General features: G+C 41.9%; 1 protein-coding gene across 1 annotated transcript in view; it reads right to left on the bottom strand.

Annotated features, from left to right (window-relative positions):
* The window catches only part of Farsb (phenylalanyl-tRNA synthetase subunit beta), a 64,260-nt gene that overhangs the window by 26,967 nt on the left and 24,107 nt on the right, over positions 1–13,186 (bottom strand). Inside the window, exons 11-15 of the mRNA XM_028889278.2 lie at positions 9,871–9,932; positions 9,439–9,646; positions 8,915–8,995; positions 4,617–4,709; positions 109–226 (exon numbers count right to left, since the gene is read on the bottom strand). Of these exons, the coding sequence (XP_028745111.1) occupies positions 109–226; positions 4,617–4,709; positions 8,915–8,995; positions 9,439–9,646; positions 9,871–9,932 (562 nt within the window). The remainder of the gene's footprint in view (positions 1–108; positions 227–4,616; positions 4,710–8,914; positions 8,996–9,438; positions 9,647–9,870; positions 9,933–13,186) is intronic.

The following is a 13,186-nucleotide window of genomic DNA, read 5'->3' as shown; positions in this document are numbered from 1 at the left end:
AAAGACATGGTTGCATGTACATGTGTAAGCATGCTAACTTCTCCACAGAGCTGAAATTCACACAATAAAAATGCTTAAGTATGCAAATCACAGGTAGCTCACTCTTACCTTTGCTAGAATCTTTTACTACAATGTCAGAGATTTCAAACAGTTTGAGAGGAAGTGGCATCTTCCGGTTTGCTGCAATGGTCTTTAGAAGGCCAGGAAGAAGGGTAGTACGCGCCACCTACAGGAAAGATGGGAATTTGCACTGACTTGAGAACAACCAACAAACTCACTGTTGAAGGAGACAAAGCAGGCCAACTCCCTGGCTTCACAGGAAAACACTTTTGGACAGGGCAAAGCCTAGATGTCTGAGTCACTTCAGATTTTCAAATCCAACTCACTGAAAGAACTGAAAATATTCTCCATTCCAAATTAACAAAATAAACACCAATAAATCTGATTAAAATCAAAATGAGAAGCAAACACAACTCAATGACTATTCATACCTAAAGACTGGTTTTTCATTATAATTTTAAAAATTAAACTGAGCTCTCAAGGTTATACATATGAAAATTTTATATCCTATCTCCTTCCGAAACTTCCGTAACTGAAGTAGCCCAGGCTGGACGCTCACATTCAGTCTATACGAGGCTCTTACATGATTTGAACTAGCTCGCTCAATCATTCTTACTGAGTCTTTTACTTCATAATTGACCTTTACTTACTATTCTCAGCTTTCCTCTCTTTCCCATCGATGCGTTTATAGTAAATGTAAAATAAAGAATAAATGTAGTTCTCTGATCCTGGCATGGTTCTAAGCCTGTAACCCCAGTGCTTTGGAGACTAGATAGTGGGAACTGTGAGTTCCAGGCTAGCTTGGGCAACACAGTTTCAAGTCAGTTCAGCTGCTTAGCAAGACCTTGTGTCTCCAGTCTACCACAGTCAAGAACACAGAATCCCTGTACTGGAAAGTTGAGCCAAGGAAGAAGACTGTGATGAGTTCATGAGCAGTCTGGGATATACGGTGAATGCTGGGCCAGGAAGACCCTCTCTCAACTAGGAAGCAAAGTAGTTTCCTGACTTTTAGCTGTTGGACCTGCTTTTTACCTCTCACGCTGGAGCACCCTCCTTTCTACATAGGATGTGTTCCAGATGCTCTAGTGATATCAGAGACCAAGTCCATACCTTGGTACCAATAATGACACTTAATATCTCTGCTGGGCATGGTAAGAGATGACTTAGGAAGATTAATGGCAGCGTAGTAAAGGTTAGTTAATACAATCTCTTGTTTCAAGATATCTTACATTATTATAGATCTTAGCAAACTCATTATATTGTTTCTTGGGTCTTGGGTTTCTTACTTCGTAAATTAGAAATTGTAACCTTTTAAAGGAGTATTAACTGTCTGGCCTATTGACCATGTGGGTACCAGGGATCAAACTCAGGTTGTCAGGCTTGCTGGTACACTTCCACTGTGCCACCTTGCCAGCTCAAGTACTACACTTAAAAGATAATTTTTCTCTAACCAGATGTGCTGGTGTGTGTCTGTAATCTCAGCACCTGGAGGTAGAGGCATGAGGATTAGGAGGTTTCAAGGTCATCTTCAGCTCTTACAGCTCGGCCTGCCTGAGCTACATGAGGAGTGACTTAGAGTTTCTATTGCTATGATAAACACCATGAACAAAAGCAGAGGAAAGGGTTTCTTTCTTTTCACACTTCCAGTTAACAGCCCATTGCTGAGGTAAGTCAGGGCAAGAACTCAAGCAGGGCAGGCACCTGGAGATGGGAACTGAAGCAGAGGCCCTGGAGGGGTGCTGCTTACTGGCTTGTTGCTCAGGGCTTGCTCAACCTGCCTTCTTACAGCACCTAAAACCACCAGCCCAGGGTAGCACCATCCACAGTGAACTAACTGGGCCCTCCTCTATCAATCATCAATCAAGAAAAAGCATCACACACTTTTCCACAGGCCAATCTGGTGGGCATTTTCTCCATTGAAGATCCACCTTTTAAAATGACCCGAAATTGTGTCAAGTTGACATAAAACTAGCCAGCACAATGAGACTGTCCAAAAGCAAACAAAAACCCTTCAAGTTTGTCATCCTCCTTGGTATGGTGGAAAATACCCCATTTATTAATAATTTTTTCTGTCTAAAACCATCAGCAACATAAAAACTTAAAACCCGGCCGGGTGGTGATGGTGGTACACGCCTCTAATCCCAGCACTAGGGAGGCAGAGCCAGGCGGATCTCTGTGAGTTCCAGGCCGGCCTGGTCTACAGAGTGAGCTCCAGGACAGGCACCAAAACTACACAGAGAAACCCTGTCTCGAAAAACCAAAAAAATAAATAAATAAAAATGAATGAATGAATGAATGAATACCTGAATCTGGTCAAACTTCTAGATCTAACTACTAGTTTATGAGAAATATAGAAGATTATCAGAATATATTCAATGAAATCCTAAATGTGGAAAGCCTACAGAACAAAGGATCCATATTTTTTAACAAAGTTGAAAGAAAAGGATGTGTGTGTGAAAGACTAAGGGATATGGAGCAAATAATGGACTAATAACCTATAGATTAATCAATCAACTTTAATGTATACCCTCAAGTGAATCCCAAACTAAAAAGAAAAACACCAACTACAGCCAGAAAGACTTGCAGTGATAGCCATTTGAAGGCTTAGTATCACTGCTAATCGGGACAAGTGAGGATACTTGATAATCTTGTTTATAATAATTGGGATAAAAATCCACACAGTTTCCCTAAATAATGTTTCTCTTCTCCTGCCCATTCTATAGCACATCCACTGCTGGAGAAGAACCCACAGTTAAGAATCACACAGGAAAAGAACAGGCCTACACCCAAACTGCAAGGCACTTTACACTTAATTTCACTATGAGCAAGAACAACCTGCTCAGTGCATTAGTAATGGCAGAGTGGGAGGTGAAGCAGGCTGACGCAAAAGCTGCCAGGTTTAAGGATACTCTGTCATCTCCAACGTACCTGTCCAGAAAAACTGACTCCTGAGTGCGCTAAGTTGCAGCTATTTATGGCAGCAGCTAATGCATCTCTGATCTGCTGTTCCTCCATTTATATAAAGCAGAGCAGACAGGACACAAACTCTGAAGAATGTAACAGTTACAGAAATCTTGAGAAATACAAAATTTGTATAACACTCAATAAATGAAACTGAGGGAGGGAAATACATTTAGCATAAACAATAAAAATGCACCCAGATTCAATGAAAATGAGCTGAGTAAATATTCATATAGCTCATTTGCCACAGCAGGTAGTTCTACAGACGAAATTCAGAATGTACATGTAAACATTTCCAGAGCCTGTAGGATTTCCCAAAACACTAATCCAGGATCTAACTTTTAGGAAAGTGAGACCCAAAGCCAACGAAACTATCACATCACGGCTGAGGCATGCTCTACACCAGTGCTAAGTTTCCTAAACACAGCTCCTTGGCTTCTAAGATTTTGCACACACACAGGACTGCATATGCAAGAGAGCAAGAGCTCCCACACATGCACAGATGTTGTACAAAAGCACTTCTATAGTGAATGTCCTAACCCATACGAGGAGTCAGTGACACTGACTCCTGTCACAGTATCATTCTTGTTCACCTCTTCCTAAACCCTGCCAGAACTGCTGATAAGCTTAGGTGACAGTGAAAGACACAAAGCATAGTCCAATGTCGCGGGATATTTGTACACTGTGAAAATGCAATGCTTAATTGGTGTAATAAAAAGCTGAACGGCCCACAGCTAGGCAGGGGAGTTAGGTGAGACTTCCAGGCAGACAGGAACACTGGGAAGAAGAAAAGCAGAGTCAACAGCCAGATGCAGAGGAAGCAGGATGGGCAGTACAGAGCAAAGGTAATTGAGCCACGTAAAAGAATGTAGATCAAAAGATACGGGCTAATTTAAGTTATAAGAACTAGTTAGGAACAAGCCTAAGCTAAGGCCAAGCTTTAATAATTAATAGTAAGTCTCCATATTGTTATTTGTGAGCTGAGAGCACAAAAAAAAGAAAAAAAAAATCCACCTGCAGTCAAAAACTGGCATAATGGTTTATGAGGATTGAAGGAATACATTTTACTCCATTTACTACAAATAAATGGGAAAGAGAGGCAGCTGAGAACAGTAAGTAAACATCAATTATGACATGGAAAATGCAGGTAAGAGTGGCTGAGCCAACTAGCTCAAAGCATTTAAGAACTAAGAATAGGCTGAATGTGAGCAGTTGGGAGTGCAGCCTAGGCTAGACAGTGAGTTCCAGGGCAGCCTGGGGTACAGTGTAAGACACCATCTCAAAAACAATAATAATAATTAATAATAAATATTATATATATATTTTTTAAACAAGCCAACTTCTACCAAGCACAAGGCTCTAGACTCAATACTAACACACACACACACACACACACACACACACACACACACACACACACACGGGGTGGGGGGAGAAGGGCAGGGTAGGGCTGACCAACTGCAAATTATCTAAAGAAAGTTCATTAAAATGTTCTAAGGATTCACCCCAATGTACAATAACTGAAGAGAGCTTTCCTATGTCATTTACCACAAACTCGACTTTTACCCCAATTCTTATCTACTTAAAATTCTTACCTGGAACTCAGCAGTTTTGGGATTGCTTATGTGAACTGCCTTTGTTTCAGAGATATCCAAGCCGAGTTTATCAGCAATATCTTCTTGGGAGCACTTAAGAACATGTAAAATAGATTAGTATGGGCAATGGCTAACTCAAAATTTAAAAGTATTTAATGCTATCATTCAATTTACAGTGGTTTCTTAGCAATGCACCTTCTCTATATAAATCAGTAAGTTAATAATAAGCTAAGAGTCTTATCTATTAGGTCTGACAATAATTTATCACTTGTAATTCACCAAGCTTAGGCCCACAGAAGATACAATTAACCACGAATAGCTCTCTATGATGAGCTATAGCCACAACATGGAGCTGGTTAACATTTCCTGTAGAGATGAGGGTTTAACCCACACCCAGTCCTTTTTGTACTAGGCCCGCATTGACCTTTCCAGTCTAAGTTCCTGATTCCTATGTGTTTTCTGAACACTACATTTTTGCCTGCCTTTATGTAGACTACTGTCCCAAGTACCACAGTCAGGCCAACCCAAGGCTCTAGCTACATAAGTAACTTCTCTTGCACCTCTTATGTAAAAATATTTCTAGCAGTACCATTAAGAGTCCCTGTGGTGGTTGGAAAGAAAATGGCTCCCAAAGGAGTGGCACTATTAGGAGGTGTGGCTTTGTTGGAGGAAGTATGTCACTGTGGGGGCGGGCTTTGAGGTCTCTTTTGCTCAAGCTTCCCTCAGTGTGACAGCCAGTTGACTTCCTGTTACCTCTAAGTCAAGATGTAGCACTCTCAGCTCCAGCACGATGTCTGCTTGCATGCCGCCATGTTCCTCACCATGAGGATAATGGACTAAACCTCTAAAACTATAAACAAGCCCCCTCAATTCAATGTTTTCATTTCTAAGAGTTGCTGTGGTCATGGTGTCTCTTCACAGCAATAGGACCCTAACTAAGACAGTTCCCTTCCTTGGTTTCCTCAGGCTTCCTGACTCCCAATGCAATCCCAGAGAAGTCTGCACTGATTTGGGGCAGGCTGTGGAACTGGGAGAATTCACATGACTGAACTCTGCTCACTGGTCTTTGAGATGCTTACCATTTAACTTTCCCTACACATGGCCCATGTAGCTCCTAAGACAAGTAAACTGCTTCATTCTTATCCATGGGCAGAAACCAGAGCAGTAGGCAGACATTAAAACAAAACTCACTCTTAGATCCAACAAATCTAGTGAGGATCAAGATTTAGAGATAATGTATCTCCAAGGCCTGACAGAAAGTACTAGAAATATATATAAAATGATCAAGTGATGACAACAAATCACCACAAAAAAATAAACAATTACCCATTTTTAAAAATAATTAAACACTTAACATGAAAAGCTAGTGCCGTCAAGTTACTCAAGGCTTCTCCAAACTTTAGGCAATATTGATCATGGAACTGTTCTAAAAGGCATCTTCAAGTAGAGGCCTTCAAAGCACTAAAGAGCTGTTGTTTGCCAGGTCCTGGACCAGTAGGAAGCCTGGAGCTGAGAGAAGGTAAACAGCCAGCTCACCTGAGAAGAATTCTGTCTTCACTGCATCCTAATGCCTGCCCTAGCAATTCCTGCCTGAGCTCACTCAAGGTCCAAGCTGGCACTGAATTTACCATCCTACCTCAGCCTCCTCAGCGCTGATATTACATCTGTGCTAGTGTGTACCGCCATACCCAGCTCTGCCATACTTTGTTGAAAAAGTCTTCAAACTGTAACAGAACAGAGTCCACACTACTGTGCTCCAGAGGGAAAGCCTGAACCATACTGAAAAAAAACCACTTTGTCCAGTGCAGAGGGGAGTTTTTGTAACAAGATTTAAATACATTGTGATCAGTCATTTTACAAACGCATTTATATGACCTACATGACCTACCGCTCTCAAACAGAACTAGCTCTGGCTGCGTGAAAGGAAAAAAGGCTCCCCAGACACAGGTCAACATCCCAGTGCATCTGAGTGATTGTGCTTCATAATGTAATGGGAAACAATCAAGACAATCTGAAGCATTTTCAATAAGCTTCCCTCAAGTGATAGTAGCTAAGGCCTAGGAAGGAAGATGGTCTTCAATATTAGCATTTATGTGTCTACTATAAGGTTAGGGAATAGAACAAGTATAAAAGCCATAATCATAGCCGGGCGGTGGTGGCACACGCCTTTAATCCCAGCACTCAAGAGGCAGAAGATAGGCAGATCTCTGAGTTGGTGGCCAGCCTGGTCTACAGAGTGAGTTCCAAGAAAGCCAGGGCTACACAGAGAAACCCTGTCTCGAAAAACAAACAAACAAAACCCACAATCATTATAAGTGTTACTCTTAAGGTTAAAGTAGACATTTAATTCTAAAACTGAGTCAATTTATAAAAGAAAATATTACAACTAGTATGCAGTATTATTAAAAAAAAATCCTAATGCTGAAAAGTGAACTGCTTGTTAAGAAGTCAAGGACCAGCTTTGGAAGACTGTCATCACTCTTGTGCAAACTGGATTTAACAATACAGACTAGCAATGTTGAGCTGTTTAGAAAATGCAGAACTTTATAGACTTTTAAATTTGATTATTTATTTGTTCATTTTATGCACATAGGTGTTTTGTCTTGCATGTGTGTCTGTACACTACATGAGTGCACGATGCCCACAGAAGTCAGAAGAAGGTATTAGATGCCCTAGGACTGGAGTTACAGATAGTTGTGAGCTACCATGGGGTGCTTGAAATTGAACCTGGTCCCCTGCAAGAGTAGCCAGTGCTCTAAACCTCCAGCCCCTATAAAGACTTTTAACAGGAAACTTTATGTGAGATCTGTCCTCTCCAGCCCCTCCCTCCTTTCCTCCTAGACAATGAACATAAATGTGTGACTGGACAGCTGAGCAGACTGCTCAGTATGACACTCGAGGGCTGTAATTCAGTCACAAGCTTTGGCTCATAACAGGCCTGGGCTGGAATCTTGGGCACATACCTGTGGTTGCATGGGGGATGGAGGGACTGACAGAGAAGTTATTCTAACTGCTATGGAGGATAGGAACACTTCCTGAGAAGAACTGGTACCATGTACATACAGTTATCAGTGGGGGGTGAACCCTCCCTGCAGAGCAGGCCCTAGGCAAGAGGCAGCTTCTGTGCTCCTATAAGATACATGGACTCAATCACAAAATCAAAAAGCACTAACAGAAGGCAGTGAGAACTACAAGCCAAAGTCTTAACTGCAGTTAGTCTGGGGAAGAAGAACAGAATCACAAGTGGAAACAGCAACTTTGTATTTTATAAAGTTGAAATCCTTCAAAATGATAATGTATTGTTTCCTCTGTCACTGTATTTTAAAAAAGCACACACATTTCTCAATGCTAAGTTTTATATGTCACTGTGTGTAAAATGGTGACTGCTCACAAATGGGAATGAATGTCTACACACGAGAGAGAGGCACGGCACTCTAAGGCTAGTGCACACGAGCTGAGGGTCGAGCACTGGGCCCCAGCCCTGACTCTGAGGACTGTTGTGTGCACTGTGTCAGCTCTCCACTTTCCAGCTCCGCTTCCCACAGGTGCAGGGCCTGCTAACAACAGATGCTGCCTCGGACCCATCACCTAATGTTCGGAAGGGTTAGAACCTCAGGGCTAGGGCTGGGCATCAGGAAGCGAGGCAGCTGCCTCATCCACAGGTTGTTAAATCGAGCTCATTGGGCTAGCCAAGAGGAGTCTGGGCACTGCAGACATTCTCAGCCAGGGGAAACCATACAAACTACAGGCACATTTACTTCTTTCAGTGGTCAGCCTGAGGAGAGAGAGAGAGGCAAAGTTCCTTCTGATTCTGTAATAACATTCATTTCCTGATTTAGGCCTTTTATGTCAGCTTTTCAACTCAAAGCAAATGTTTGTGAACATGTTCAAAGACAAAGAAATAAGTCTAATGTGGAACAGTTCCCAAGACCTTAACCAGGGCGGCATCTAGTGGGTACAGCCACAACCAAATTAAGACCGAATATTCTAACCTAACAAATCTTTTTATGAAATTCATTGTGCACCTTCCACACTTACATCAAATATAAAGCACATGGTCATCTGTCCTTCGGATTTTTTTTTCCCTAGGCTTTCACAGTCTTCTATGACTAGTCAAAGAAAAACTCCCCATTTTTCTTTACTAAAAATTGTACGATCTCAAGGAACGAAGTTTCTCTTTCAGAATCTGGAAGTTTCAGCAGTCTAGACTTTATAGATTCACATAAGGAATCACAGAATAGACAATTCAAGGATTCCAGGAAAACAGTCAGCCAGCCAGAAGTGAGTTGAAAACGTACCAGAGCAAAGGTAAGTGCCTCAGTGAAGCCGGCAGCCGCCATATCGAGTCTGAGGAGTTCTGTGAGCTTGTTGATAGGAACCTGAGAGGAAAGCAACACACCACGACATCTCCAACCTGCTTCGTTTTCTTTAACAGATTCCTGCAGAACACACCCCTCAAAGGAACCAACCCCTCCCCTCCCCAGCTAACACCCCCATCACAGCTAGCCAACAACCTCCCACCCCGCCTCGCTCACAGGACAGCATCTGCCTTCGGGCCCAACTGAGAAAATGAATCTTCCAGTTAAAGAGATTCAACAAGAGCGCCACACTTGAAAGCTGTCCTTCTTCAAAGAACTAGGCATCACAGGTTCTCTAATCATCTGGGCATCTGTTTTGTGTCCTTCCCCTTAGCAAAGGCCTCTCCTAGCAAAGCACATCCAAATGCTGCTTAATTCCCGGGTTCTGTTTGTCTCGAAGCCTTCCTGGCATTCAACAGTCAGTTGCTAACAAGAGGAGTGTTTATTTAAAGGTGCAATCTTACTTGATTAGCTATGGTGTATGCTTTCGGCAGAGTCATCTGAATGTTGTTATATCCATAAGCAATAGCTGCGTCCTCCACAATATCACATGCATGGATAACGTCCGCTCTGGTGGGAGGAATTTCAACCTCAATCTGATTGCCATCACCTATTACTTCTGACTTCAGACACATCCTGGTCAGGAGCTTGGCAAGGTTTGCAGGAGATTCCCTAGAAAAAATTCACAAATCATAAGCTTCACTGGAGTAGGTGAAACACGCTTACATTCTGTTCCAAGATAGTTTCGACCTGAAATAGTAACCTCTCTTTCTGAATTCTGTTAGGTATCAAATATCCTAGCTTACTATCAAGCATTCTTTCAAGAAAAATAACTCGCTGTATACTTTATGCTTGAATTCTCTTCTCTCCCACCAGAAATAAGTTTCAAAGCATACCTGATTCCAACTTTCTTATTAATGAAATCGGCTCTCACCATCTCCTTTCTGTAAGCCAGCTCCTGAGAAAGAAAGTTTGAAAACTTAATCATCAGATGCAGTTTTCTAGTCTTTCTTAGTCAGTCAGTTGTTGTAGCTCTGTTACCCAGCCAAGAGACTGCTCTTAGAGCCATACTCTGAAATAAACCTGAGGGGGTTTTGTTCCAGTTTTGAGAGACAGGGTTTCTCTGTGTAACAGCCCTGGCTGGCCTTGAACTCCGCTTGCCTCTGCCTCTGTGCTGGGATTAAAGGCATGTGCCACCACTGCCCAGACTAAACCTGAGGTTTCTAAATATTATTATAGAACCAATTTGTTAAACCTGATTCATGTATGAATATTTTCCGTCCTAAATTATTTTACTGTTTGGAAATAATATAAATCCCAAACATTTTTCTTTCACAAGGTCATCCCACTCCTACAGTGCAACACTATCCTACTGTATCATTTCTAAGATGTTTACAAATGTTTGGTCTTATGCAGTTAAAGTATATGACCAAGGAACAACAATCCAGCTGTCATAATGCACCATTCATTGTACTAGTGAGACCTAGGGAGTACATACCTCAGGTCAGCCAAATGGCTCTGTGAGTAAAGGAGCTTGCTGTCATATCAGATGACCTGAATCCCACATGATAGGGGAGATGTCTCCTGCAAGCTGTCCTGTGACTTCCACTTGGGTGCTATAGTTCATACACCCTAAATAAACACAATCTATCTATCTATCTATCTATCTATCTATCTATCTATCTATCTATCTATCTATCATCCATCCATCCATCCATCTATCTATCTCCTGGAACTGAGAGTCTGCTCTACCACTGAGCTAAATCCCCAATTCCCATAATTAAATTTTTTAAAAGAATAAATTTCTGTTATCATTTCCCAAGTAGAAAAACACTATGATGTCCCCAGACCTGCCTATCAATCTGCTCCAGGAGACAGGAAAGTGGATGGGAACATGTCATAAACTGCCATTCACTCTCCTTCAAATGGCACACAACCTTACTGTCTTCAGTGAAAGCACACATGCATGAACCCGAGGCTCTCCACCACCTTTGCAAACAGCTTACGAACACTTACCCAAATTATCCTCGATGTGCACACTGTTAACGAGTGCACACAGTGCATGCATGAATAATGGAGAGAGGAGGCAGACTAGCTTCAAAGCTCACACTGTTAATTACTGACCTCCAAAACCTTACTCCTTTCTAGGTAGCGACAAGACTAGTGAAAGACAACAACCTCCACGGTATCATAGACAGAAGGAGTACTGCCCCTTGGGACATCTTACTCTGTGAACAACCCCCGCACTGCTCTAGGGTAAGTTTGCTTTCATGAGGCTATTTACACAAGGAAAAAGCAAACAAAACTTTCTATTTCCCCTCTTCTTTACAAAAATATATATTGTTTTATTAAAACCTGATAATTCCTCATATTAAAAAAAGAAAGAAAGAAAGAAAGGGAACTTTGATGGAGAGATGTTCTTCACAGGACCCAAGTTCAATCCTCGACATCTACATGATGGTTCACAACCAACTGTAACTCCAGTTCCAAGAGAAGAGATTTGATGTCCTCTTCTGGCCTCTGTAAGCACTGAATGCACATGGTGCAGATACACATGCAGGCAGAGCTCCCATACACATAGAATACTTTTTGTTTTTTGAACAATGTTCTTCAAATTAGACATTTAAAAAATCATTATGAAGTTGTGCACACCTGGGTCACAGCACCGAAGGGGTGAAGCAGGGGGATCATGAGTTTGATGCCAGCATGGGTTAAGGTTCTGGTCTCAGGAAAAAAAAAAAAAAAAGGCAACCAGAAATCCTTTGTCCACATGCATGGACTTGGGATGAAGCACTGAAGATTTTCCCACCACGCAGACGCCACCTATTTTTAATTTCACAAACCCCTCAAATCCAGCCCTAGGGCTGGATATCCTGCTGGGACGGCACTGGACTTGCTCTCTTATAATGGGTATCCCTGAAGTGTTACCTTAAAAAAAACCCTAAGCCCTTTCTGTCCCTCATCTTAGCAACGCTGCTGTGTTGCTGCTGTTCCGAGCTCTGCCCTGGCACCCATGAGGCCATGTCCCAGTGAAAGCCTGGGCGCCCTTTTTTTTTTCCTTTTTCTTTCTTTCTTGTTTTGTTTGTTAATAAAAGTTAACCAACAATCACCATTACAATGCAAATCAAGTGAACATCTAGTTCAGTAGTTTAGTCCTTGCCTCATATTTGTGGTACCCTGGGTTCCATGCCCAACATTATAAAAAGCCCAAATAGAAACTACAGAATCTCGCAGGGCGGTGGTGGCACACGCCTTTAACCCCAGCACTCGGGAGGCAGAGCCAGGCAGATCTCTTGTGAGTTCAAGGCCAGCCTGGTCTACAGAGCGAGATCCAGGACAGGCACCAAAGCTACACAGAGAAACCCTGTCTGGAAAAAACGAAAAAAAAAAAAAAAAAAAAACTATAGAATCTCTATATCAACAAAAGCTGATACTATGATTTCAGCTGTATAGTACTTACCACTTGCTCCATGATAATCTAGAAATAGGATGTTGGGGCAGTGAGATGGCTCAGTGGACAAAGGTCCTTGCTACATCAGCCTGGCAAACCCCAGAATCCATGTAGAGATGAATAAAGAGAATAACTCCACGACATTGTCCTCCAGCCTCCACAGACACTGTGCACATGCGTGCACGAGTGCGTATACACACTAATAATACCAAAAATTTCTAAAAGAATACCATACTAAACACTAATGTTTTGAGGAAGGGTAATGTTTTTATCTTAGCAGACATTATCACACTCGTAAAACTATTTTACTGGCTGGGAGAAGTAGAGAAAGGCACTTCCCACCAAGTCTAATGACTTAAGTTCCATTCTTGGTACCCACGTGGTGAAAAGAGAATCAACTTCTATGAATTGTGGGGCACACACACTCATATACAAATAAATGTAATCAGGGGCTGGAGAGATGGCTCAGGATTAAGAGCACTGGTGCTCTGGGATCCAAGTTCTGTTCCCAGCACCCACATGGCAGCTCACAACCATCTGTAACTCAGTTCCAGGGATCTGACACCCTCCTCCATAACACTCATTAAAATTTTTCATTTAAAAAAAGCAATTTCATATTCTGATTCACTTCATAAATGACAGAACAGTTTAAAAAAAAAAAAAAGAAAGAAAGAAAACTCTCAAAGGAACACAAGCTGATCAGAGAATTGTCTCACCGAGCCAGAACTACAACTAAATGATTGTGATAACATTCTATTCAA

The sequence above is a fragment of the Peromyscus leucopus genome, chromosome 13 (genome assembly GCF_004664715.2).
Source record: "Peromyscus leucopus breed LL Stock chromosome 13, UCI_PerLeu_2.1, whole genome shotgun sequence".
Taxonomy (NCBI): Eukaryota; Metazoa; Chordata; class Mammalia; order Rodentia; family Cricetidae; genus Peromyscus; species Peromyscus leucopus.
This window is presented reverse-complemented; position numbering and strand designations above follow the sequence as displayed.